The sequence below is a fragment of the Grampus griseus genome (assembly GCF_964374135.1).
Source record: "Grampus griseus genome assembly, chromosome: 6".
Taxonomy (NCBI): Eukaryota; Metazoa; Chordata; class Mammalia; order Artiodactyla; family Delphinidae; genus Grampus; species Grampus griseus.
Window position 1 is genome coordinate 4,142,901 of NC_139000.1, and position 27,330 is coordinate 4,170,230.

Here is a 27,330-nt window from a genome sequence, read left to right on the forward strand (position 1 = left end):
GGCCTGCTTAAAGCTTTACTTTTAATCATAAGCTAAGTTTCTTCAGGACTCAGTGGAAATGGGAGAATCGGAATAGATCTTCAAGGCTTCTTCTGCCTCTAACCTCCACCTAAGTTCAATGGGCAGTAGACTCCGCACCACTGAGCCCCTGCCAACCCCTGCCTTCACCCCTTACCTCTGTCCCCGTCACTCACGGCGCTCCCGCTACCCTGGCGGGAGTTTCAGTTCCTCCAGCAACCAAGTTCAGGGCTTCTGGATTTGCTCCCAGCCTGGAACACTCTTCCATCGATTTTTGTTCACCCTTTTCATTTAGAACTCAACTGTCACTCGTCAAAGAGCCTTCCTTACTATCTAACCTAGCTCTCACTGTCCCTAGTCGCTCCCCATCACATTACCCTGATCTATTTTCCTTAAAGGATAATCTGAAATTATCTTGGTTGATTAGTTTGTTTTCTGTCTTCCTCAGGTTAGCCCTCAGCATCTTGTTCACTCCTGGACTGCAGACGGACCTCAGCAAAAAAAACTGTTGAATAAATGGCATGAATGAGCAAGTCGGCGGAAGGGCTCTGTCCCACTTTCTTAGTTTTAGGATCACGCTCTACCCTGTCCCACCCCACTCGCAACAAGCCCGGGAACAAACTGGGCAGAAAACGACGCGAGTCACAGCCCCACAGCCAGCGAGCGGCTACGGCAGCGCGATGCCGAAGGGGGGCGGGACGGAAGTGGCGCGAGCCACTTCCGCTTTCACGACACCAGCACTTCCGGATTGGGAGGCAGGAGGCGACGCGTTCTGAAGGTAGGTGAAAGCGCTTTATAGTTGCTCCGGCTTTTTTCCCAGATTGCGTGTGTGAACCGAGCGGTGTGTGGCTGCTGTCTTCACCTCCCCGGAGGCCCGCCTTTGGCCCAGGTCCCCAGGGCTGAGGGTGGCGCCTGTTTTCTCCGCAGCCTCTCCAAGCCCCTCCACTCGGGAACCTCTCGTTCGTTCCTCCCTCTCAGCCCCGGAACGCCCACCCCGGGGCAGAGCAGGGTCTCCAGGGCACCCCAAAGTGGGGAGGGGATCGGGACCAGGCTTGGGCACGTCCCTGCACGGCGGGAAGTGGTATGTTCCGAATAAGTGTATATCCATATATATCGAACGCCGGGTAACCATTTGGGAACCAGACGGACGAGAAGGTCCCAGCCGTTAGGAGGCCGGTTATGTCCCAACGGAGCGAAGTGCCGTAGGGAAGCAGCTGGACTGTTGAGAAACATTGTAACGAGAAGGCGGGACCCAGAAGAGAAAGTGAGGTTCAAACTTAGACCAGTTATAGCGCAGAAAGGTAACGGAGGAAAGACATTCCTGGGAAAATGAGATGCTTTTGTAAGGTCCCTGATAACGAGAAGGATCATGGTGTATTCTGGGAACGGAAGGAAGACAGGATGTCTGAAACCCAGGGAGAAATGAGAGGTGGAGGGGTAGGCATGGACTAGACTAGATCATGAAGGGCATGGTAGGTCTGTAAGGATTTGGGACTTTATCTTAAGAATAACGGAGGGACTTCCCTGGTGGCGCAGTGGTTAAGAATCTACCTGCCGGTGTAGGGACACGGGTTCGAGCCCTGGCCCGGGAAGATCCCACATGACTCAGAGCAGCTAAGGCTGTGCGCCACAACTACTGAAGCCCGCGCACCTAGAGCCCGTGCTCTGCAACAAGAGAAGCCACGGCAATGAGAAGCCCGCTCACCGCAACGAAGAGTAGCCCCCGCTCGCGGCAACTAGAGAAAGCCCATGCGCAGCAACGAAGACCCAACACAGCCAAAAATAAATAAAGTAAAATAAACAAATTTATAAAGAATAATGGAGAAGCCATAAGAAGGATTTAGTGGGAAGCGACTATATATTTAAAACGTGGTGCTGAGTTCAAGAGACCAGAAGGAGAAGCATACAGGTATTTACAAAAAGAAAGAAAGAAACTAATGGAAGGTAAAAATATTAAAAGGAATTATCTGCTCTGTTCATTGTTATTGAGAGATCCTGAGGGAATTCCCTGGTGGTCCGTTGGTTAGGACTCAGTGCTTCCACTGCAGGGGGCACGGGTTCGATCCCTGGTCGGGGAACTAAGATTTCCACCAAGCCACGCGGTGCAGCCAAGGAGAGAGAGAGCGAGATCCTGAAAGATGGGCCAGGAAGGTATCGCTTGAATTTAGTGGCGCGAAGGTCGTATGCGCTCTAACTGGAGCAGTCTCAGGGGGGAGTCATGGAGGTGGAAGCTGCAAAGAAGTGGATTAAGAAGGGGTTTCTGTGCATCTCTGGGTGACACCAGCGAGGAAGGCCTTAACCAAAGCTCTTGGTGCCTCCGTTGGAGGTGAGATCCTGGGGCTGGTAGATTTGGTTTATAGGTATCAGTCCACATGTTTGTTGTTCCCCATCCTTCCAGCTAGACAATTCTTAGAGCTTCTTGACTACCTAGGAGAAAGTAGGTACCTTCTCTAGAAAATGTGCTTAAGCATTCAGACTTGAAAGACCACTGACACAGAGAGGTCTCCAGGATCTGTTGTTAAGTGAAAATAGCAAAATGCAGATCAGAATATACAGATGCTACCTTCTCTGTGAGAAAGGAGGGGAAATAAGGACGGATTATTTTGATGTTTGAACCATGTAAACGTATTACCTTTAGTATTACTTTTAGTCGCAGAGAAATAAAATCTTAAAAATTGAAACCCAGAAGCAATACGGAGCAAGGAGAGTTGTAAGATGTGTTTGTATATATTTTTAACCATGTCTTTTGTGAAGTACATTTCCATTCCTGTACTTAAACTCCAGAATGCACGTGCTCTGTATAAGAATTGACATTGGAGCCTTATTAAACTTCATTCCTACTTATTGCAGAACTTGGACTTTTTGTTGGACACTAACAAGGCCCATTCAGCCTCTTTCTCAAAGAGGCGATCTTCTAGTTTGAGGTCAGTGGATACTTGATGTCCCCGCTCTGAACCACAGCTGGGCTAAATGCTACAAAAGAGAAATAGTTTGCTATGAAAGTATATCATTTGGGGAATGGGCCAAGCTCAAGGGGTCAGAAAAGGTTTCTTTCTTTTCTCTCTCTCTCTCTCTTTTTTTTTTTTTGGTAAATACTTAAAACAGTACGTTTACATCCTTCAGTTGCTTGTTTTAACACTTGTGGTTTTTTAAAATAAATTTATTTATTTATGGCTGTGTTGGGTCTTCATTGCTGCACGCAGGCTTTCTCTAGTTGCAGCAAGCGGGGGTTACTCTTTGTTGCAGAGCACGGGCTCTAAAGCACAGGCTCAGTAGTTGTGGCGCACGGGCTTAGTTGCTCTGTGGCTTGTGGGATCTTCCTGGACTAGGGCTCGAACCCGTGTCCCCTGCACTGGCAGGTGGATTCTTAACCACTGTGCCACCAGAGAAGTCCTTAATGCTTGTTTTTAAGTGAAAGCAGTCTGCATTCTTGTTCTGCCCCTTGCTTTTTAAAAAGTGAACTATTTCAGTTCACTTTAAAAGAGTAGACAAAAATATAACAAATACCCCTGTACTCATTACTCCAGTTAAGAAATAAAAGATTACAGACGTAAGAGAAATTGGCTCTCTACTTGTCCCTAATCCCTGAATTTACCAGTTATAATCCCCATGCTGTATTCATAGTTTTACTACATATGTATCCATTCAGAAAGGATACATGAAACTTTTTTTGTGTTTTAAATGTAATATACATGGCATCATAATGTATATATTCTCTTAACGTAATATACACGGCATCATAACATTTATATTCTCTTAACGTAGTATGCATGGTATCATAATGTTTATATTCTTTTAAAGCTTTCTGGAAGAAGCAATGTTCAAGCCAAGCTCTGAAGGATGAAAGGCGGCAGGGAGGGGTAGGAGACAGCGGAGAGCAGCCCAGAGAGAGGGAGTCGTGATTTATAAGACCTCAAGCCAGGGAAAGGATTGGAGCATGTTTGGGGAACCAAAAAAAAAAAAAAGGCATGTGTAGCACAGAGTTTGAGAGGAGAGGTAGAAGATGAGGCCGTGGGGGAACAAGGGCCCGATCATGGCAGAGCACTGTTCTCAATTAACTATTTTTTTTTCATATCATAAAGGCAGTGGAACCAGACAAGTGAATTACAGTGAGCTTGCTGCGCACTTAGAATAATAGAAAATTTATAATCATGACTCCAGCCTTGTCATTTGTTCTGCAATTTCGTTTTTGTGTGATTTTTTTTTTTTCCTCCTGAGGCTAATGTTTAAAATGCTCTGCAAAAATAAACCATGTGGTTCCGTTTCCCTATAGGAGTAAAATGGAAGGAGAATCAAGCAGATTGGAAACCCACACTCCAGTTTTCGTCAAGAAAAAGACTAAGCGTTCTGTACATAAGGAGAGACATGGGAGGCATCCCCATGAAAGTTTCAGAGACTCCTTCCTGGCAAATGAACAGGCTGACATAACTAAGGGTAAAAAAAAGAGAAAGGATGCCCAGCGTCTTGTTTCTTCTCCTTTGAAAAAATCAGAAATTTGCGATGAGACTGAAAAGGCCGCTTCTATACCCAAAAAGAGTAAAAAGAGAAGAAAAGGTGCTTTGGGGGTCGATAAGGAAGCAGGTGTTGCGTACGTCCTGGTGAATAAAGAAAACATTGAGAACACACCAAAGAATTTTACAAAGAATGTCGATGTCGTTTACATTGATGTAAGCAAGGAGCGAAAGTCAACAAAAGCGCCTGAAGCAGATGAACCGCATTTAGTTACTACGTCACATGAACATGAGTCAGAACTGCATGATAAAGTTCGGGAGAAAAAGCAGAAAAAACATCGGAGGAAAGTTGCATCCTGTGATGCTGTCCAGGAAAGTCTGGGTGCAAGCATTACCCTGCCCGGATCAGAATCCCAAGAGCAGGAACCCCAGCCTCCCATGGGCCAAGAAGGTGAAATTGTGCAACTACCAGTGTCTGCAGATCAAAGCAAGTCTAAGAAAAGAAAGAGGAAACGTGCAAATGACCAGGAATTTGAGGCCTTGCCTGCGCCTGAGAGCGCTGAGAACATATACTCAGAGGGATCGCAAGTGATTGGTGAGGTTGGGACTGCAGGAGGCAATCAGGAATCCAGTGGCCTCAAGAAAAAGTCTAAGAAAAGGAAGAGAAGATCTGTTGATACTGCCGCGGCACCTGGTGGTGATTTTTCAGTCCTCAGGACGAACTCTGAGGACACGCTCTTTGATTCAGTGGAAGGTCATGGTACCTTGATTGAAGAAAGTGTGAAACCCAGACCACAAGAGGAGAAACCCCAGGCCTGTTCAGAAGAGGTGCAGAGGTAATGTGCGGGTGTTGAGCCTTCTGATGGTGTGTGTCTTGGGTGTGAAGTCTGCCGGTTGCCTCTTTGTTCAGCACGGCCATAGTAAGTGGCAGAAATCTTAGAGAGATAGACCATCAAATGTATAGGATGTCGTGTACATTTAACTGAGTAACTTGGCAGGTACCTTCCGTTCTTCACGTATAAAATAAGGCAGTTAGAGTCTGTTTTCACTAAGAACTATTCCAGCCCTGAAACTCTTTATATAAGTTTAAAAAGAATTTTAAGACCCCACAATTACCTTGTCTATATGTACAGAGATAGGAGAAAGGATCAGAGAACTTAGAATGTTACGGAACAGGAAGAAAACTTGAATTAGGGTTCTCCCTAATAAAAGAAATTTAGATATCATTATTTATATAATTATCATTTAAGTATACTGGCCGATGAATAGATGCAGGACTTTTTTTTTAAAGCACTTTATTTCAGTTCCTGGGAGTCGGGACAGGTTTTTCCCCATTTCTACTCTGTGACTTTCTTACATTTGCTAGATTGTCCTGGCTTAAAATAGTTTCACATAGAAGTTAAATGGCAGAGGGCCCAACTCACATCAGCCTCTGTGCCTTCTCATTGGGGACATTTTTAGATCACTGATAACGAGGCAGGAATGTTCTCGGCCTGTGGTTCTTAACTTGTTTGGGGCTGTGGACCTGTGAAAGCTGTTGACCCTCCGCTCAGACAAATGCGTACCGTTTTGTTTCTGTTTTGTTTCAGTTTCCTGTCTGGGTGGTTAGCTGATGCAGTTGGCTAAGAGCAGCTTTGAACATCTGGCCGAAAGTTTGTGGGAGTGAATTAGTGATAGATACATAGAAAACTATGTTTTCTTTATACTGCCAAGGGGAAAATATGTGGGCATTGTTAACTGCAACGAAGCAATTGTAACAATGTAAACCCTGAATATTGACTTAACTAATTAGTAAGCATTATTATAAAACATAACTCATTGTGGGGGGGGAGGTGTCTTGAGTATCCATGGGCCGTAGAAGAGGGCTGAGCTTATTAGGAAGTCACTATCTGAAACAATACAGTTGAGAAATTGTAGCATAAGAAGCAATGCCTAGTGGAAATAGGGCTTAGGGCAACGTGTTTACCTTCCAGGCGGCCTCTGAGGTGTATCCAAGTTAGTAAAGCTACATTAAAGAGTTCAGACGTCACAGACTGAATCAACTCCAAGATCCCTTCCAGCTTTAATGCTGTTGTAGTCAAAGGGAGAGCCACTGTAAGAAAAGAATCTGAAAGCCGTTAGGGCACATGACCTGTCAGTGTTAGTCAATCCAGTTTTTCTCCTTAGATTAGAACCTACAAATGAAGAAGAAGGCAATTTGGAGTCGGCTAAAGATCCTGAAACCAAGTATTTATCTGAAGATTCGAGAGATTCAGATAATTCAGACGTGGATTTGGATTCTGCTGTGAGGCAGCTCCAGGAGTTCATCCCTGATATCAAGGAGAGGGCTGCCACTACAATTAAGCGAATGTATCGGGATGACTTGGGACGCTTTAAAGAATTTAAAGCCCAGGGTAAGCTTGTGGAACTTGAATATTTGTTGAACTTTTCTATATGCGTAACTAGCCCTGGCTTTCTTTTGTGAGCAATTCAGATTTATAGATTCACAAAAAGCATCCCTTAGCTACTTTCAGCTTTATCTCCTTCCAGAATCCTTGTCTGCACTGTAAAATTACCAAAATGAAGTGCACTAGTTTTCCTCTTCTTTGCCCAACTTCTGGTAGGGGAGGTGAGGAAAAATGGGGCTAACATCCAGTGATCCACAGACTAGACTATCAAGCCCGGAAGAAGACGGGGAGGAGGTTAAGTGGTTGAGACGCTGGGAGGGGGGCACAAGTGAAATCAAATTAAAACACGCATATCAACATCGTCAGCTTCGATGAGGTGTAATTTCAAGGATATTAATTTGAGGGTGAGCTTGTTGTAGTGGGCATGGCTTCAGGCAACACCCAGCTTGGTCTCCTTCTTGATTTCACTGTGTTACAAGAACCTCCCAGAAAGCTTATTGGGTTTCAGAATGAACTACAAATGTAAGGTTGTGTACTGCAGGTGAGCAGTACTTACTGATGAGTATCTGCTGTGTGAGGCCCAGTGCCACTGGGCATTGAAAAAAGTAAAAAGAGGGGCCTTAGCCTTATGGAATTAATCATGTTGATAAGACTAGTTTTTTTAAAAAATAGACAAATTGATCAAGAAAAACACAATTTACAGGGAAATATCTATAGAAGGACCCCGTTTTATTTCTGTACTCTGTGTTGACATTTTTATGAGTACGTATTTTATAAAAGATTTTTTAAATACGTCTAAGATTAGGAAAATGTACTGTGTAATGCAGTCAGTAATAATGAGACTTCAGTGCTTTGAGTTATGACGAGGAATAGAACGTAAATTGCAGTGACATTGTCCCCACCTCCCCCGAATATATATACGTAGAGGATATACATGTTCAGGTTTGTGCCAACCAGTTCCCAGCACTGCCTTGGGGGGAGGAGGGGCAGAGGAGAGTGAAGCGGGGGGGCTTCTTTTAAACTTTTATTTCAATACTGTTTGAATTTTTAATGAATATCTATTACTGTTAATTTATTTTTTAAATAACTGTAAAAAGGAACTGATGACACAAGAAAGATCACGTTGGAGTAGGATGACCAGGGAAGACTTTGGGAGGACGGTGTGGTTTAGGCCGAACTCTGCAGGAGAGCGAATGTCAAGGGCACAAGCGGGGGCTGCTCCCCGATAGGTAGGGAGGAGCTGACGGGTGCTGTTGTAATTGCTAAAGACCAAGTGGTGGTTCGCTTTCATTCATCGTTGACAGTTGTGTACCTTTTTCTCCTGCCCCAAATCCTAGGTGTCGCTATTAAATTTGGCAAGTTTTCCGTGAAGGAAAATAAGCAGTTAGAGAAAAACGTGCAAGAATTTCTGTCTCTGACAGGAATCGAGAATGCAGACAAGCTGCTGTACACAGACAGATACCCAGAGGAGAAATCTCTGATCACCGACTTAAAAAGAAAATACTCGTTTAGATTGCACATTGGTAAGTTTAGAAGTGTGGCCTCTTTGACCATCCATAGCCTTCCAGCCTTACACAGATAACCGCGGTGAGTACTGAGCCAGTGCCTGGCCCGTCCAGTACATGCAGTGCATGTTAGCTGCTGCTACGTTAGTGGTATGTTTATTGCCAGCCTATACGTTCAGGGATTTGGAACGTGTTCATGTCTCCCAAGAATAGTGCTTTTACAGATTTTCTAACAAATTAGATGATCAGCTTCCAGCTTTCCTACTTGGTAACCGTTACGGTTTTGGTCTCTCTTCTTGTCCTCTATTGTGTATTTTTTGCACATACTGCACAAAGGACTCTGGTATACACCAGAGTCTCTGAAGTTTTTTAAGTAGAGCCATATTTGTGCTTTGAGCTGGAACCCTCCTCTTGGAGGTATCCTGGGGAAGTTAGAAGGTCATGAAGCAATGTAGGTTTGGACTGGAAAAAAAATCTCTCTTGATTTAAAGAGGATAATTTCTTAGGTGGAATGCACAAAGGAAAACAGAACAATGAGCCCCTGCTGGGGGATCCTTTCATCTTTAGAGTGGCAAAGCAGGAAAAAGCTTATTCATTTGCAAAGGTTTTTTGTTTGTCTTATGGAGAACTGCTGGAGTGTGTCCTCCACCTCCAGATTATGTTAAAATCCCTTTGCCTAATAAGGGTCTTTTCCATGAATTTAGTAGACCAGAAGCTAGAGCCTCTACATGCTAAGCATCTAGTTTTCAGAGATCGCCAAGGAAACTGGGGATTTTGTATATCTGCTCCCCAAGACGGCTTTCTGCAGGACATAGGAAACTGCAACCTCCACCTGGGGTCTAGGATAGCGCATGTTGTAAAAAGGGGCCATTCTGGGTTTCTTTTATAATCGCGACTGCATTTCATGCCACGCTCTAGTTGTCCCTCTCACCACCTCTCTTCCGACTTTAGGTAAGGGCATTGCCCGGCCCTGGAAACTCGTATACTACCGAGCAAAGAAGATGTTTGATGTCAACAATTACAAAGGCAGGTAAGAAAAACCTTGAGCAGAGCATTTCTCTAGTCTTTGCTGATACTGTAAATCAAACTGTACACAACACAATCGTGAAGAGTTTCGTGTGTGAGACCAGATGTGTCGTCAGGTGTGTGTCTCCAAAGACCCGTTGAGTTCCCACCTCTTGACTAACCCTTCTGTCGTCTTCCCATTTCTAAATCCCTGGCTTCTACTTCATGCTTTCATTTTAGCATTCTCCATGCGCTGCCTCGTAGCGTCACCCGTGCAGTTTTCTCAGCAGCCTCCTAAGTTGTCAGCTCCTTGTGAACCCAGACGTTCCTTCTCAGTGTGATGTGTGCCCTCCAGCACTGAGCCCAGTGCTTTGGGTTTTCAGTAAATATTTGAAGGTGGGGGTGAGCACTTGTGTGAGGTCATGTAAGTGTGATTCGGCAGCCTCAATGCAGAGCTTCATGTGGCAGTGGCCATTCTCTCCTCCCTTTTTTCCTAAATAAAATGCCCAATTGTGGTCTGTTTCCAACATTCCAAATAAAACAAATGTAGACCGAGCGTCAGTGGTGGGTAAGCACTCTGCTTAAGGACAAAGGGATGAGGGAGAAGGCATCAGCTCCTACGCTTGAGGGCCCAGACAGCCACCTAGGGCTCAACTACTGATCTCACTTCCAGGAGGCAGATGGAGTGAATCTGGCAGGGCCAGTTGGGTCCTACTTAGCGCCGTGATTTTAAATCAGGACATAGGTACTATCAGAACTTAACATTGATATGACCTTGGCTTCTTTTTAAAAATTTTTACCAAAAGAAGTAAACCTGAAGTAGAGGAAAGATGCCTCCACACAGACTGAAACCTGCCCTCCCTTTTTCCCAAGCCCCCGCTGTGTACTTTAAGGAAATTCACTAAAGATGACATTTTAAATGGGACCAAAAAGATGCTTTTGGTAAATGAATGAGGTAACATGTTTTTCTACCTGTTACATCACTGTGGGAAATGACATTTTTCGAATAATGAAAGTCTGTCATTCTGATAATAAAGTTCATTCATTGGTACCATATTATTTGTGTTGCGATGACCATTTACCCTTAAAGTATTTTTCCAGCTTAAGGAACTCTTAAGTGAAAAAACCATACAAAGTCAAAAATCAAAGAATTGTAAGTCTCCAAGGGGCCATGGGGGTCAGTGCACCTGCTTCCTCATTTTCGTACACTCTGTTTTTCTCTCATGTCCTCTTTTTTGTTGCTTCAAGGGTACCTTTAAGCCTTGTTTTAAATCTCAGGAAGACCCTGCTTGCCTTATAAAGGAAACTGCTAAAAAGCTTGATTCTTAATGGTGAAGGATTTCGCATCTCTATTCACCATGCTCTGCATTTTAGATACATTTCTGAGAATGCTAGGATCTTACTGTCCCACGTAGTTGTGGATCACCCTCATTAGAAATGGTTAGTATTTTACTAGGGCTGCTTTTGTGTTGCATTAGTAATAACATAAACTACCACTTCTGGCCCCTCTTCCTCCCCCCAAAAAGGAATTATAAAATGTCATAAAGATGGCTTTTTCTTCCCTTAAACATTCAAGATGTTTAATCTCAAAATCCACATATAGTGCACTTTAGTTCTTTTCTTTTAATATATTTGCTTTTATGTGGGATTCCTGCATCTTAACTTCCTTAAACTGTGACAGATTTGTGCTAAGTCATCTGTCACATCTTTTTTTTTTTTTAATGACAGCTGTCCTTTTTTTTTTGGCTGAGTTGGGTCTTTGTTGTTGCGCACGGGCTTTCTCTAGTTGCGGCGAGCAGGGGCTACTCTTCGTTGCAGTGTGTGGGCTTGTCATTGCGGTGGCTTCTCTTGTTGCGGAGCATGGGCTCTAGGCGCACGGGCTTCAGTAGTTGTGGCTCGCAGGCTCAGTAGTTGTGGCACACAGGCTTAGTTGCTCCGCGGCATGTGGGATTTTCCCAGACCAGGGATCGAACCCGTGTCCCCTGCATTCGCAGGCGGATTCTTAACCACCGCGCCACCGGGGAAGTCCCTGTCACATCTTTATTGAGCATCTGTTGTCTGTCAAGCATTACGGGTACCAAAGTGTAGAAAACTGACAGGGTCCCTGCCCTCCGAGGACTTCCCCTCCAGAGCTGTGCTGTCCATCCATGTGACCACCAGCCTCATGTGGCCATGGAGAACTTGAACTATGGTTAGTCCAAGCTGAGATGCGCTGAAGAGTGAAGTATACAATGGACTTAGAAGGCTTGGTGTGGAGAAGAGAATGTAAAGTATCTCATTCATACTTTTAGGTTCTGATTACATCTTGAAATGGCTGCGTTTTTAATATATTGAGTTAAATAAAATATGTTATTAATTCATTAAAACTAAATAAAATTAGGGACTTCCTTGGCGGTCTAGTGGTTAAGACTCCGTGCTTCCACTGCAGGGGGCGTGGGTTCGATCCTTGGTTGGGGAACTAAGATCCCACATGCCGCATGCTGCCGCCAAAAAAAACCCACCAAAAACATGGAAGACAGAGTAGAATGGTGGAAAGTGGTCCTTGGTGATTTGACTGAGCTCCTGGATTAAGCTAACCCTAGGGCCCACCTGTATCTGGACTTTTCAATTGCCTGAGCCAATAAATTATCTTAAAAAAAACTAAATAAAATTAATTTTCCCCTGACCACTAGAAAATTCTAAATGACATCTGTGGCTCATATTTCCATTGGCCAGTGGTGGCCTAGACGAAGAGTCAGATAAACCAGGGAAGCCACGAGTGTACAGTTGCCAGTGGTGACGGGGGCAGTGAGAGAGCAGCAGAGTGTCCTGTGGGAGAGGACAGCAGGACACCTCCAACCCAGGCGGTCAGGGAAGCCCCCTCTGAAGATGCCCCATTTAAGCTGCTTCTGAAGAGCTTGCAGGAGCTGTCCAGCGGTGGAGGGCGGCCATTCCCACCACAGGTCCAGAGGCTCCGAGGTGAGAAAGGCCGATAAGGCCAATGGGGCTGAACTTAGGGAGCGCCGAGCTTTGCAGGCACAGTCAGAAGTTTGGGTTTTATTGTGTGAAGCCTTTATGGGTTTGGCTGGGGAATAACATGATCGGATTATTTGCCCTGGCCTCTGTGTAAATGAGCCAGGGACTGCGGTGACCGACTTACAGGATGCTCATGGTTGAGATGCCGAGACAGGAAGTATCTGGGCTCAGGTCCTTGGTAGGACTGCGCTGAGCAGGTTTCCTGACAGCCCACCCTATACGGCTTCTCCCAGCGTCGCAGCGTGCTGCAGTGAGAATAGTGGTTTTAAGCTTGTGGTTAATGCTCAGCTGTGATCTGTTTTCCCTTCCTCTTAGGTATAGCAAAGGAGATACCGAGAAGCTAAAGATATACCAGTCCCTCCATGGAAACGACTGGAAAAAGATTGGCGAGATGGTGTCTCGAAGTAGCCTCTCTGTGGCCCTGAAGTTCTCCCAGATCAGCAGTCGTAAGTCGTGGCCTCTAGAGCCCTCCTGGGTGAACGAATCAGCCCACAGCGGCCCAGGGCCCAGGCATCACTACAGGCCTGTCTTCTGAGAGAGTCATCACTTTTTCAGCCATTCTCTTACTGATTCATTTATTTCTCCATGCATATTGATGCAACCTTAATTCACCAGACTGATTTCTGCCACACCTTATTTCAGTAGCTTTCAGTGTGACTCCAACTGCCAGGTAAACTGAAACCCACTCAGCCGGTGGGCAGGAGAGCCTGGGCCACCAAGATCCCTTCCCCCAGGTGGCCCGGGAAACCATCAGAGGGAGGGCCTGTTAGCCAGGGACGTTTCCCAAAACCAGTGTCAGTCATCTCTTGTCTCTTCTCCTCTTTCATAAAAAGCTTCCTTGGTTATCTTCTTCACCTTAAAAAGTCCCCAGTTGCTTTCAGAAGACAGTCCTTAGTGGGTGTTAGCTTCAGCCCAGAGGCTCACGTGCTCTGGCTCTGCAGGCAGAGCCATGCAGCGGGTCCCAGACAGGCGTCTGCGTGTCCACACATGGTAAACTCTGAGGTGGTGGAGACCACGCCTTTTGTGCCACCAACTCTGGCCACCGGTGCCACATGAAGACTCAGCGCAGCCAATCCTGCCAGTTTCCAAGAAGTAAAGCAAACATCTGGATTTGCATGTGTGTGTGAAATCAAGATCTTTTTTTCTTGGGACCCTCTTTTTTAAAATAAATAAATTTATTTATTTATTTATGGCTGTGTTGGGTCTTCATTGCTGCGCGCAGGCTTTCTCTAGTTGCGGTGAGCAGGGGCTACTCTTCATCGCGGTGCGCAGGCTTCTCAATGCGGTGGCTTCTCTTGCTGTGGAACACGGGCTCTAGGTGCGCGGGCTTCAGTAGATGTGGCACACGGGCTCAGTAGTTGTGGCTCGTGGGCTCTAGATCGCAGGCTCAGTAGTTGTGGCACACGGACTTAGTTGCTCCGTGGCATGTGGGATCTTCCCGGACCAGGGATTGAACCCGTGTCCCCTGCGTTGGCAGGCGGATTCTTAACCACTGCGCCACCAGGGAAACCCCTCTTGGGATTCTCTTGATTTTTAAATATTCATCCAAATTGTTATTGGGGAAATAGTAACAATAACATTCTGTAGGCCAGGTCAAAGATATCTGTAGCCTGCCAGCTTGCGGCCTCTTCCTTAGCATGACTGTGAGCATCTAGACAAGAAGAGCGAATCGTAGAAGCTTTTGATGCCCTGCGCCAAGGACTGGCTTTAGGAATTCACAGGTGCCGGGACTTCCCTGGTGGTTCAGTGGTTAAGAATCCACACTTCCACTTCAGAGGACGCGAGTTCAATCCCTGGTCGGGGAACTAGGATCCCACATGCTGCAGGGCAACTAAGCCCATGCTGCGCAACTAGAGAGAAACCTGCGCACCACAACGAAGGTCCTACGTGCTGCAGCTAAGGCCGAACACAGCCAAATAAATTTTTTAAAATTAAAAAAAAATAGAAAGCTTAATGAGTGCAAAATATTAAAAAAAAAAGAAAAGAAGGAAAAAAATAAATTCACAGGTGCCTTCTTCATCAAGTACCGTGGTGGCGTCATTGCAGCTGTTAATTTCACTCTAGAAACTCTTGGGGAGAGTTATGTATATAACATGAAAGTCGTTTGGTTATTTTCTTTCCACTAAATGTTTGGGAACCTCACAATTTCCTGCAGGAGGTATTACTCTTAGAAACAGGAAGAACAGCTTTTTCGAAGTTAAAAAAAAGATTGCTTTAAGAAAGGATTTTTTTCTTTGCAGTTGGTTGTGTGTGTGTGTGTGTGTGTGTGTGTGTGATTGGTTCTTAAAAAGAATCTGTGGCCACTTTCGTAGTTTCATTTTGATTTGCACGTAACTGATAGTTTTTTTTGTTTCGTTTTGTTTCGTTTGGCTGCATTGGGTCTTCATTTGCTGCGTGCAGGCTTTCTCTAGTTGTGGCGAGCAGGGGCTACTCTTTGTGGCGGTGTACGGGCTTCTCATTGCAGTGGCTTCTCTTGTTGCAGAGCACTGGCTCTAGGTGCGCAGGCTTCAGTAGTTGTGGCATACGGGCTCAGTAGTTCTGACACACGGACTCTAGAGCACAGGCTTAATAGTTGTGGCTCATGGGCTTGGTTGCTCCACGGCATGTGGGATCTTCCCAGACCGGGGCACGAACCCGTGTGCCCTGCATCGGCAGGCGGACTCTCAACCACTGCGCCACCAGGGAAGCCCCGGATTCTTAACCACTGCACCACCAGGGAAGTCCATAACTGATAGTTTTATGTTTGTGTAATTGAGATGTTGCCCATTGTCTTCTGAAAAGTGTCTGATTTATCTTTTTGTTTTTAAAGACTTTATTTTGGGACTTCCCTGGTGGTCCAGTGGTAAAGAATCCTCCTTCAGTTGCAGGGGACGCTGGTCGGGGAACTAAGATCCCAAATACCACGGGGCAGCTAAGCCCGCTCTCCACAACTGCTGAGCTCACGCACCCTGTAGCCCGTGTGCCGCAAACTACAGGGGCCATGCACCACAACTAGAGAGAGAAAACTCACACGCCACAACTAGAGAGAAGCCCGTGCACCACAACAAAGAGCCTGCGCTGCAACAAAAGATCCCACATGCCTCAACAAAGATCCCATGTGCCACAACTAAGACCCAACGCAGCCAGAAAAATAAAGAAAATAAATAAATAAAGGAAAAAAAAGACTATTTTTCTAGAGCAGTTTTGGGTTCACAGTTAAAGTGAGAGGAAGGTACAAAGACTTCTTACTTATCTCCTGCCCTGTACATACACAGCACACCCCCATTCTCAACACCCCCCGGCAGAGTGGTCCATTTGTTACAATCCATGAAGCTACCTTGACACATCTTAACCCCCCAGAGTCCACAGTCCACATTAGGGTTCACTCTTGGTGGTGTACCTTCTGTGGGTTTGGAGAGATGTCAAATGACAGATATCCATCATTATCATTTTGTTGTTAATATTGTGTTTGAAAGCAAATAAATTAGCAACTTCAAGACCATCCTTTTATGTCAACAGAAAGAAATCATGGTGCTTGGAGCAAGACGGAGACCCAGAAACTAATCAAGGCTGTTGAAGAAGTGATTCTAAAGAAAATGTCTCCCCAGGAGCTAAACGAGATGGATTCTAAACTCCAAGAGAATCCTGAAGGCCGCCTGTCAGTTGTTCGGGAAAAACTCTACAAAGGCATATCCTGGGTAGAAGTGGAGGCTAAAGTGGAAACCAGGAATTGGATGCAGTGTAAAAGTAAGTGGTAAGTTTGAGGCTTCTTACATAAATTTCAACAAGATGCATTCCCTGCCCGTCTCTCAGCAACTTCCGGAGAGGGGTGGACTGCTGAGGTTACTAAGAATATCTGTAACTACCACGTGGAAAGCCTTACAGTAGGTCAAGAATGATCCTCTCTAATCTGCTGCTCCAACCACTTCAATATCAGTAGCTGATTTAAGTTAGCATTTAGCCAACCCTGATTCATTGTGTGGCTTCTTCATAAAGAACTTGAACCTTTTGTTCTATTTATTTATTTATGTAATTGAAGTATAGTTGATTTACAATGTTGTGTTAGTTTCTGGTGTACTAAGTGATTCAGTTATGCATATATATTATTTTTTCATTCTTTTCCAATATAACTTATTACAAGATATTGAATACAGTTTCCTGTGCTGTACAGTAGGACCTTGTTGTTTATCTATTTTCTATATAGTAGTTTGTATCTGCTAATCCGCAATTTCAAATTTATTCCTGCCCCCTTTCCCCTTTGGTAACCATAAGTTTGTTCTCTGTGTCTGTGAGTCTGTTTCTGTTTTGTAAACAGAACTTGAATCTTCTTAATATTGAATATTGACTTCTGGTTTCTTCACTCTGTCCCTTTCTTCATAAAACCAGGTTGTTACCTATTTATAGCATGAAAAAAAAAATACAAAATTAACGTCTGAATATTTAGGAGGGAAATCACAAGCGTAGTGATCAGTAATAGCTCCACCTTTTTACTTTTGCTTTCTAATTCAGCAGTTCCTCTGTCTTCATCCAAAGCAGGGCAGTCACGCTCTTCATCCTAGAACATCTTTAGGTGCATCCGTCACAAAGAAGTAGTTTCGGTCCAGATCTTGCTGCACGTTGTTCGCCCGATGTAGCTTTTCCCAGCCCTGGAGGGTTTCTGATCTAACTTTCAACTGCAACTTTCAGCTGCAGCATGACAGCTTGAAGCAGTGGTTCTACAGCCCACGACCCAGGCCTCCTGCATAAAGGGAGTTTCATCATCTTGACCGTTAAAGAAGAATGAAATCCAGAGTGGGCGTGTTGTACGTTAAAAGCAAACTCCTAGATTATACTGTGTGTTGTTTATATACCTTACAGTTCTGCCGTAGAGTATTTATTTTACTAGAAGACTACCCTCAGGAAATAAGCTCAAAAGGACAGATAATGTTTAGGGGGGGAAGTGTGTAATATGGAGGAACCAGAGCCCTTTCTCCCCCTATATCTTAGACTTAAAAACAGGAGTGGGGGCTTCCCTGGTGGCGCAGTGGTTAAGAATCCGCCTGCCAATGCAGGGGACACGGGTTCAAAGCCCCGGTCTGGGAAGATCCCACATGCCGCGGAGCAACTAAGCCCGTGCGCCGCAACTACTGAGCCTGCGCTCTAGAGCCTGCGAGCCACAGCTACTGAGCCTGCGTGCCACAACTACTGAAGCCCACCTGCCTAGAGCCCATGCTCTGCAACAGAGGCCACTGCAATGAGAAGCCCGTGTACCGCAATGAAGAGTAGCCCCCGCTCGCCACAACTAAAGAAAGCCCGCGTGCAGCAACGAAGACCCAACACAGCCAAAAATAATTAATTAATTAATTTTTTTAAAAAAGGAGTGGGTTATAAAGCCTCAGTTGGAAGATGATATGTCAGTGTCTTAAAAGGGCAATGATGAAGGGGAGCCGTGCTTCAGAATCAGCATAATTAAATAACATGCAAGGGTTCTCTTTTAATTTGAAGAAAAATGTAGGAAACTTGAATGCTGAACATAGATTTACTTCATGAAACATTGAAATGGCATCAGCGGGTACATTTCAAACCAGTGAACGTGGGCGGCTGTTAGTAAAAACAGTGTCAGTTTCTGTGTGTGTGCATCATGTGCCTCCCTTCTCAAGAAAGTAAATGTTACAGCTCATGATCCGTCCATCACATTGTGACAAATTTCACTCTTCACGAGAAGCACTTTTTAAATATTTTTAATTGAGCTGCTGCTCTCATTAGGAACTTCAGGGAACCCTTTCCCTCAGCCATGAACTTTGGGCCTTAGAGGAATCATTGAATCATTGATGACTTTACTAAATCTGTGGTAATAAGAGCAATGTCTCTCTGTTTTATAAACAAGCAAAAATAAATTGAGTTTACACAGCGCCCTTTAGCACCTGCAAGCAGGCTTATTCTTTTTTTTCCTCCCCTTTTTTTAACTGTTTATTATGGAAATTGTGTAACACACAGCAACTTAGAACTCCTTGTATCCATCATTCATTTTCAATAACCATCAACTTTCTATCTCTTTATTTACCCTTTCCCACTTTAAAAAAATTAAAAAAGGTATATTCTTGATGGTGGTAAATGTTAGCAGTGATGAGTTGCAAATGTTATAAAGTGGTTCTGAATAAGGACAATTTAAATGAGGAAAACAAAGGACATTTTAATGGAAACTTTACCCCGAAAATAAACTGTTTTTCTTTCTTTCAATGTAGGACGGAAATTCTAACCAAGAGGATGACAAATGGTCGGGACGTATACCGGGGAGTTAATGCCCTACAGGCCAAGATCAACCTCATTGAAAGGTACAGAAATAGAAAGTGACAACATTTTCTGTGTTCTTCTCTCTAGCCAAAGAGTAGCTGTTCAACAGCAGAATCTGCAGTAAGATCACCACGGTTCATATTCCTCTTCCAGCACTTTCTACGTGCATGACCTTGGACGTGTTTCCTACCTTTCTAGGTCTTGGTTTGTTTATCTTAAATGAGGATGATAATAACAGTACCTGCCTCTTAGTGTTATTGGCAGAAGAAATGAAATAATGCATGTAAAACGTAGCATGCACTCAATAAACATAGCTATTTTAGTCTTTAAGGCTTTCACATAGACATGGCTTACTTCTGTCCATTGGAAAATGGAGCTAAATACTTCAGGCCGAGCCCCACTGCTCTCTAGCACGCGTTAGTTGGTGTCACTGCTGCTTGGTCTTTAGTTTTGTCTTTGAGTTCCTGGTCCGTGCAGAGTCCTCCCTCCCCTGATGGACAGGGAGACATGGACCTGTTTTACAAAGTCAGCGAGTCTAGTGGAGCTGGGCTCGTGTCCAATGAGGAACAGCAAAGAGCAGAAGAAACCTTTGGATTCTGGCCGCCCTGTCCAGCTTCATTATTCTTGCGCTCTGTCAGGAAGCCTGCTTCTCCTTCATTGGTGGGCTTCCTCGTTCTCCACGCCGGCCTGGCTGGGGTTGCCTTCCCCTTTTCTCCTCTACCAGAGAGACAGCAGAGACTAGCAGAGCAAAGGAGGCCATCTCACGTCAGGCAGGCCTGGGTTCCATTGTGGGTACCGCCTATGAGTCATGAAACCTTGAGCCAATGACTCGAGCTCTCAGCCCTGATTCCTGGCCTGTGGAAAGGACATAATCCCCTAGCTTCATCAGGTGATGGTGAGGGTAAATGGATTAGTGGGTATCAAGGTCTTAACCCAGTGTCTGTCACATAGTAAGTGCTGAGTACACATTTGTACTACTCTTGTGTGTCTACACTGCATGGTGAAGTTGTGTTTTTGGTTGGTTGGTTGGTTGGTTGGTTTTTAATTTTTTATTTATTTATTTGGTTGCGTCGTGTCTTAGTTGCAGCAGGCGGGCTCCTTAGTTGTGGCATGCAGACTCTTAGTTGCGGCATACATGTGGGATCTAGTTCCCTGACCAGGGGTCGAACCCGGGCGCCCTGCATTGGGAGTGTGGAGTCTTAACCACTGTGCCACCAGGGAAGTCCCTGTGTTGTTTTTTTTTTTAAATTGAAGCATAGTTGATTTACAATGTTGTGTTTAATCTTTGCTGTACAGCAAAGTGACCCAGTTATACATATATATATTTTTTTCATATTTCATTCTTTTCTATTATGGTTTATCACAGCATACTGAATATAGTCCCTTGTGAAGTTGTGTTTTTTACTAGGCTTGGTGGGAGATGCAAAGGGCTCAGGAGGAGGAAGCGTGATTTTTTTGGTCTGTAGCTCACCCCATGACCTTGGGCTGACCTTGGGTTAGGATGCCAGTGACACTGGGCCTGTGTAACAAGGGAGCTGGAACAGGGGTGAACACGCTGAGACCTTCCAGCTCTTAATATTCTGTGAGTCCATGAAGATGTCCATCATGTTGATTTTTGGCTTGAAAACTTAATTTTTATTTTTTCTCATAGGTTGTATGAAATAAATGTGGAAGATGTTAATGAAATAGACTGGGAAGATCTTGCTAGCACCATAGGGTAAGGCCATTTGTTTAATATCAAGCTAATGAAAAAATCAGAGAGGAGTTCTAATAAATGACTGCCTCTCAGATTTGAAGAACAGGACTGAAATTCCTGCTGCTTATGGAACTCATCTATAAATTGTATTTGTGTATATATGTATTGGGAACGCCCTGTCTAAGTACCGGACCAGGTAAATCAGACCAGCCCTCCCTCCGCTCCAGTCACCACCTCCACCCCAAGACACCTGAGGAGAGTGAATGAAATGTGTGCAGAGTCTCTTAAAAGCTTCATGGAGCACACCAGCTATGACTGGGACAAAGAACCCATGGTCCCTTTGCCCATAATTAGCCTTCTACCATTTGCCACGTTGACTTTATCATCCCTCCCTCCCTCCCTCTCCCGCTCCCTTCTACAAGGGAATAGAATTCTTTCCCTTAACCGTTTCAGTGCTAATGGTGGACGACATGTCCTCAGCAAGGCTGTTACTCTGCATCAGCACAGTGATCGTACTGAGGGCACCTGACACTGATGCACTACTGTTGTCTAAAACACAGTCCCCATGCAAATTTCACCCAGCGTCCCAGTCGTGTCCTTTATAACACTCTCCCCGATTTAAGATCCAGCCCAGGGTCTGTCTCCTTAGTGTCCTCTAATCTGCAGAGTTCTTCTGCCTTTTCTTTTGTTTTTAATTATTGGAGTCTAGTTGATTTATAATGTTTCAGGTGTACAGCCGAATGATTCCGTTATAGATTCTCTTCTGTTATAGATTTTTTAAAATTTATTTATTTATTTATTTTTGGCTGCGTTGGGTCTTCATTGCCGTGCATGGGCTTTCTCTGGTTGGGGCAAGCGGGGGCTGCTCTTCATTGCAGCACGTGGGCTTTTCATTGAGGTGGCTTCTCTTGCTGCGGAGTACGGGCTCTAGGCACGCGTGGGCTCAGTAGTTGTGGCTCACGGGCTCTAGAGCGCAGGCTCAGTAGTTGTGGTGCACGGGCTCTAGAGCGCAGGCTCAGTAGTTGTGGTGCACGGGCTTAGTTGCTCTGCGACATGTGGGATCTTCCTGGACCAGGGCTTGAACCCATGTCCCCTGCAGTGGCAGGAGGATTCTTAGCCATTGCGCCACCAGGGAAGTCCCTCTGTTACAGGTTATTACAAGATATTGAATATAGTCCCCTGTGCTATACACTAGGTCCTTGTTGTTTATCTGTTCTATATACAGTAGTGTGTATCTGTTAATGCCTTTGTCTTCTATGACGTTGAAATTGTGGGAAAATACAGGCTGGTCGTTCTGGAGAACGACCTCAGTTGGGGAGTTTGTCAGACGCTTCCTCACTGTTGGATTTGGGTTTTGTATTTTACGTGGGAATCAGTCACGGGGGAGGCTGTGTTTCTGTCACCAGGTCACATCCCATCAGGAGGCATGTGGTTCTGATTTTGATCCCCTGGCTCTGGCGGCCTCTGCCACACTGCCCCACTGTAGAAAAGGAAGTTTTTCTCTTGGTGAAAAGAAATGGCCACTGGGAGATCTTTTGAGACCACATCAAGCTGCTGCTCGTCTTCGGTTTCCCTCAGGGGTTTTGGTGTGCTGTTCATTCGCATCTCTCACCCGAGGAGTGAGATGTCCTCAGTTGCCGCTGTCTGCCTGCATCGCTGCGGTCCTTGCATTTTCAATCAGTTCCTGCCACTGGAGGAGAGGCCACCACGGGGAAGACCTGAATTCACTGCTAGCCAAGCAGCCGAGAGCTGGCTGGCAAAGCACAGTCTCTCTAAGCAGCACACGTTGTTGAGCATCTCGGGGCTCAGGGGTTGGTGGGCTTTGGGAGGTGGGGATGCTGAGGGACTGTCTGGCCTTTAGTTTGGGAAGGGTGCTGAGGGCAGCAGGGCTGCCGCAGCCTGGCTACCTTTCAGAAACATGGCTGCTGGTGTGAGGTTGTCACTGATCCATTAGGAAGGGTGTAAACTGGTTCTGCTGGTTAGTTATTTACACCTCAGGATTATGGACAAAGAATGATCAGTCCTTTTTTTTTTTTTTTTTAAACTTGAGAATTGGAATCTTTTTGTGGCAGGCCCTGTTGGGAGCCACAGACACATGCCCGCGATTCCAAACCCTTTCCTCTTCTAGCTCGTCTCAGGAGTGGGGCACCAGCTCTTGGGTTTGTGGGTCCCTGGGAGGGGAGGGTGTTAGGGGCTTTGAAGGAAGGGTATCCTGCTGTGTACCCCACCAACTCCCGTCCTAAGAAGTATTCATGTCAACATGTCCCTCCCTCTGTAATATCAAACCGCTTTTGAAAAATCTGACTTTTCCAATAAATGTTTGTGTATCTTGTGACATTGCCTCAGATCACATTTCTTAAATTGAAATGGGTTTTTAATGATTTTAAGTAGAATTATATACTTAGATATTGATTGTTCTGGTTAAGGTTTAGAAATCTCAGAGCTGTTAAAACAGACATCATGGCATCCAGTCAAATACCATTGGAAATAGTACATCCTCAAAGCTTTAATAATGAGTTAAAACAGTGAAAATAATTAAATTAAAAGTTCGGTCTCTCAGGTTCTTTAAGCCTCCCTTGTGAATTATTTAGGCAGGATTTTAAAGAAAGCATCTCCACCTGATGAGATGTAACACCTACTTTGTCTGAAAATGTCCAGATCCGTTATTGTTACTTCTTGAAGCCTGAGCTTTGATCTGCAGAACAACCTGGGCGCAGGGCGCTGTGGGAAGAGGGAAGGCATAGATGCCCTAGAACTTGGGCTTTGCAGTCAGATGGACCGGGCGTCAAGTCCTGGGACTCTGCTCATCATTTAGCCAGCCTAGGGCAGGTCATTCCTTCCCTTGCCTCCACGTCGCGGTTTCCTCATCTGCGCAGTGGTTTAACAGGACCGTGATGAGGACGACAGCAAGGAGACAGTGCGTGGCACGCAGTGCACACGTGGCGGGCAGCTGCTGCCATGAAGAGGCAGAAAGAGCCCAGCCGTCTTGTACTTCCACATACCTAGCAGATCCAGTTATTCCCACTAATCATATAACAACTAGATTAATTAGTCACTGAAACAAATATGCCACACTTTTATGGCTTAGGAAGTGAGTGCCCAGGAAGTGAAGTTAGTGATTTTCACTTTAAAAAAATATTTAAGATGTGGTTGTTTCTGTCCTACTTATTGTAAATGGAAAATGGATTTGACTCACCAGAATATCGTAAGCATCCACTTTATTTAGCTTTGTAAAGTAAAAAATCCAGACCCCTGCCTTTGCATTGTGACAAATATATAGTTATCCTAAATGTAGTGGTTAAGAGTGTAGGATTTGTGAAGTGTTGCCAATCGCAGCAACATGGATGGGCCTAGAGATGATCATACTAAGTGAAGTAAGCCACACAGAGAAAGATATCATGTGATATCAATTATATGTGGAATCTTAAAAAACTGATAACAAATGAACTTATTTACAAAACACAAATAGACTCACAGACATAGAGAACAGACTTATGGTTACCAAAGGGTTAGCTGGAGGTAGGGGGGTAAATTAGGAGTCTTGGATTAACATATACACACTACTGTATATAAAATACATAAACAATAAGGACCTACTGTATAGCACAGGGAACTATACTCAATATCTTGTAATAATCTATAATGGAAAAGAATCTAAAAAAATAATATATATATATATATGTATAACTGAATCTTTCTGCTGTACCCTTGAAACTAACACAATGTTATAAATTAACTATACTTCCATTAAAAAAAAACTGATATCAAAAAAAAAGAAAAAAGTAGAATTTGGAGTGGACCCAATTGAAGTCCCAGCCCTTCCCCCCTTATTCACTGTAAGATCTTGGCCATCTTCTCTCGGTTTCACCATCTCCAAAACGAGGGATAAGCGTAGGAGCCCCCTCGCAGAGTGGTCGTGAGGGTTATTTGTTGCTCTGCGGAGAGCCCTCAGGGTGGGGCTGAAGACAATGTTAGCATGAGCCCCTGTGAGCTAGCGTTACACCTTGTCTTCCCAACTGGTAGTTGAGATTGTTCTAGTTTAGACAGAATTCGTCTTGTTGTACTGCTGGTTTTCTTCCTTTTGTGTGTGTGTGTTTAACCAGATGAACAATAGCTTTTCATATGTGTCTTATTTTTCTCACATGTGTAGACATGAGGATTAAGAAAGCTGCTTAGGTCTGTAGACCACCCCTCAATCAATGCACTTAGTACACAGGACTGAAATGATTAACTTTTAAACTGCCACTAACTTTTTGACACCTTTTCCTTTCTAAAGGGATGTTCCTCCATCTTATGTCCAAACTAAATTTTATAAGCTGAAAGCTACCTGTGTTCCCTTTTGGCAGAAGAAGACTTTTCCAGGTCAGTATTTTCGGTATCTGAATAATTAAAAGCGCAGCACATGGGGACACACGCTGGTAGTGTGACCTTGGGTAGTGACTTCTGGGAACCTCAGATTCTTCAAATGGAAAACGGTGAAAATTGGCAAATTATAACCCCTACCTGACAGGACTTTCAGAAGTACTAAATGAGATAATGAGCTTGAAAAGTGTGGTCACCAGGCTGCCGGGCGTTTAGCAAGCACTGGGTGAGTAGCTGCGCGTGCTTCTGGGTTGCACAGCACACGTGCTCACGTGCACACGCTCACACCACATGCCTGCACACACACTGATCCACAAAAAACTGGAGATACAGTTTCTTCTCTGCAGCCATTTGTAGGTGGTTTACATATGTAATTCCCAAACCTGGAGTATCAGAGTCAGGTGGGGAACTTGGGGAAAAGGTACATACCTGGGTCTCATCCCAGACCCAGTCGATCCTAGTCTCTAGTCTGGGTCCAGAGGCTAGGTTTTTCTCTAACAAGCTCACAAGTGAGTCGCCAGTGGCCTGCCCAGCATCATTGTTTGGGAACCGCTGGTTCGGGTAACACTGCGCCCTGCAGTGTGTGACAAAATGCTCCTTGCGTTCAGCAGACACCACTTCCTGGGTTTGAATCCTGGCTTCGCCCTCCTGACTCTATGACTTTGGATGAGTTTCATAATGTCTTTATGCCTCATTTGAAAAACGGGTGAACAATGGTGCCTACGTCATAGGATTGTTGAGAGGATTGAATGAGTGACTATGAATAAAGCAGGTAGAGCCAGGTCTTGCACACAGTAATGCCAGTAGCAACGCGTTGTCGTCATCCGCACCGTCCGTCCTTTGACCGTGGGAAGAGGCTTTGTCAGATCATCTCAAGATTCAATTTCTTTTCTTTAGAGATTATAGACTACCTTTATGAGACTAGTCTACCGTTGCTTAAAGAAAAATTACAGAAGAAGATGGAGAAAAAAGGGACTGAGATCCAGACCCCGGCAACCCCCAAGCCAGTCTTCCTGTTTCGAGACATCTTTTATTGTGACGATGACAGTGAGGGAGAAGACGGAGATGAAAAATGTTAAGCGGCTGATACTCTCTCTTGTCCATTTTTCTAGGTCTGGTTGTGTTTATATACGTGTCAATAAAGCTATTTTCACTATTGATTTTACTGAAGAAGGTGCAACAGCCAAAGGAAGGGTATGAAAATAATAACATATTGTGGAGCATTAAAAATTGATTCACATTTCATATTCAAGTTTGTCTGAATGTGAAAAGAAAGGCAAGTGTATGAGTTGATTTAATATTTTCTGTGCTATTATATTGAAAATAATTACAACTAATGGTTTTCATACAACAGCAGGATCCCAAGTCCCTCTAATGGCAGCAGAGGGTAGTCATGTCCGACGAACATTTTCTTTTTTTTTGGCTGCGCCACATAGCTTATGGGATCTTAGTTCCCCACCAGGGATTGAAGCCAGGCCCTCGGCAGTGAGAGCGCAGAGTCCTAACCCCTGGACCGCCAGGGAATTTACCCCAATGAACATTTTCATGATGTGGATTCAACTATACGTGCATTCAGCAAAAAAGAGAATGTTTACAATTTTAATAATGCATGCCATTTTGCTTTCTGTTTTTCAATTGTTTAGATGTATATTTTAGTGTGTGTGCGTATTAGGTAAGTGGTACAGGGAAGTTTGTGTTCCCGCAAACTGGTTTCGGTTCCCATGTGCCTGTCATGGTGTGCGTATCTCATCTTCCTGAGTGTGATTCTAGTGTTTAAAGATAGGTATTTTTCATACAAGATGCCCTCTCAAAGCCAGTCACAGAATTCATCTGGTGTTGAACTGGAAAAAACAAAGAAACCAGCAGTCTCTTCCATTGCTTCTGGAAAAACTGCCTCTGTTAGACTTCCCTTGCTGGCAAGGGAAATAAAGTGCCCAGGCTTCTAGCCTCATCTGTACAGGGGAGAACATAGAAAGGAAGGTGTGGGTGAGCAATATCCCATACAGTGAGGCCACCCTCTGGGCCAAGGTGCAGCACCCTTGTCTCCTGAGTGTAGCATCGTGATGTGTGATGTTGGTCAATTCATCCACAAAGCTAGGCATTTTTCCAAGCTTGCCATCATCAGGGAAGGAAGAATACAGAGAAACAAGTTTAGGAGTCCTCAGTCACCAGTATATCCACAGCACCTATCATGGTGTTGTGCAAATAATAGACACTCGATACATATTCAGGGAACAAATGAGTATTTTCTTTTTAAAAATTTATTTGTTTATTTTTGGCTGTGTTGGGTCTTCGTTGCTGCACGCAGGCTTTCTCTAGTTGCTGTGAGCAGGGGCTACTCTTCATTGCAGTGCGCGGGCTTCTCACTCTGGTTGCTTCTCTTGTTGTGGAGCATGGGCTATAGGTATGTGGGCTTCAGTAGTTGTGGCCTGTGGGCTCATTAGTTGTGGTGCACAGGCTTAGTTGCTCCGCAGCATGTGGGATCTTCCTGGACCAGGAGTTGAACCCGTGTCCCCTGCATTGGCAGGCGGATTCTTAACCACTGCGCCACCAGGGAAGTCCCAGAACAAATGAATATTTTCTTTTTAATAAGCATTTTGCCTTTAGTCACCTCCTTCTATCTGTCAAACATACCAATC

General features: G+C 44.7%; 1 protein-coding gene across 4 annotated transcripts; it reads left to right on the forward strand.

Moving 5' to 3' along the window:
- Positions 1-755: 755 nt before the first annotated feature.
- On the forward strand, positions 756-26,216 carry TTF1 (transcription termination factor 1). 4 transcript variants are annotated; one of them, XM_082656464.1, is made up of 11 exons: positions 756-796; positions 4,292-5,305; positions 6,636-6,862; positions 8,194-8,379; positions 9,313-9,391; positions 12,697-12,827; positions 15,880-16,114; positions 18,585-18,674; positions 20,285-20,350; positions 24,606-24,691; positions 25,589-26,216. In XM_082656464.1, exons 2-11 carry the CDS (start codon positions 4,299-4,301, stop codon positions 25,768-25,770), a joined length of 2,289 nt encoding a protein of 762 aa, XP_082512590.1. In that variant the 5' UTR covers positions 756-796; positions 4,292-4,298; the 3' UTR covers positions 25,771-26,216. The 4 variants fall into 4 exon arrangements, 3 of the variants coding, with proteins under 3 accessions (XP_082512590.1, XP_082512591.1, XP_082512589.1); XM_082656465.1 differs by lacking the exon at positions 25,589-26,216 and adding an exon at positions 25,303-25,541; XM_082656463.1 differs by lacking the exons at positions 24,606-24,691; positions 25,589-26,216 and adding an exon at positions 21,908-22,580.
- Positions 26,217-27,330: the final 1,114 nt, after the last annotated feature.

Excerpts from the sequence above, each read along its gene's own strand:
- TTF1 (XM_082656463.1), top strand. The coding sequence starts at position 4,299 with ATGGAAGGAGAATCAAGCAGATTGGAAACCCACACTCCAGTTTTCGTC. Across the intron at positions 9,392-12,696 it reads GTCAACAATTACAAAGGCAG|GTATAGCAAAGGAGATACCG; the intron begins GTAAGAAAAACC and ends CCTTCCTCTTAG. Across the intron at positions 16,115-18,584 it reads ATGCAGTGTAAAAGTAAGTG|GACGGAAATTCTAACCAAGA; the intron begins GTAAGTTTGAGG and ends CTTTCAATGTAG.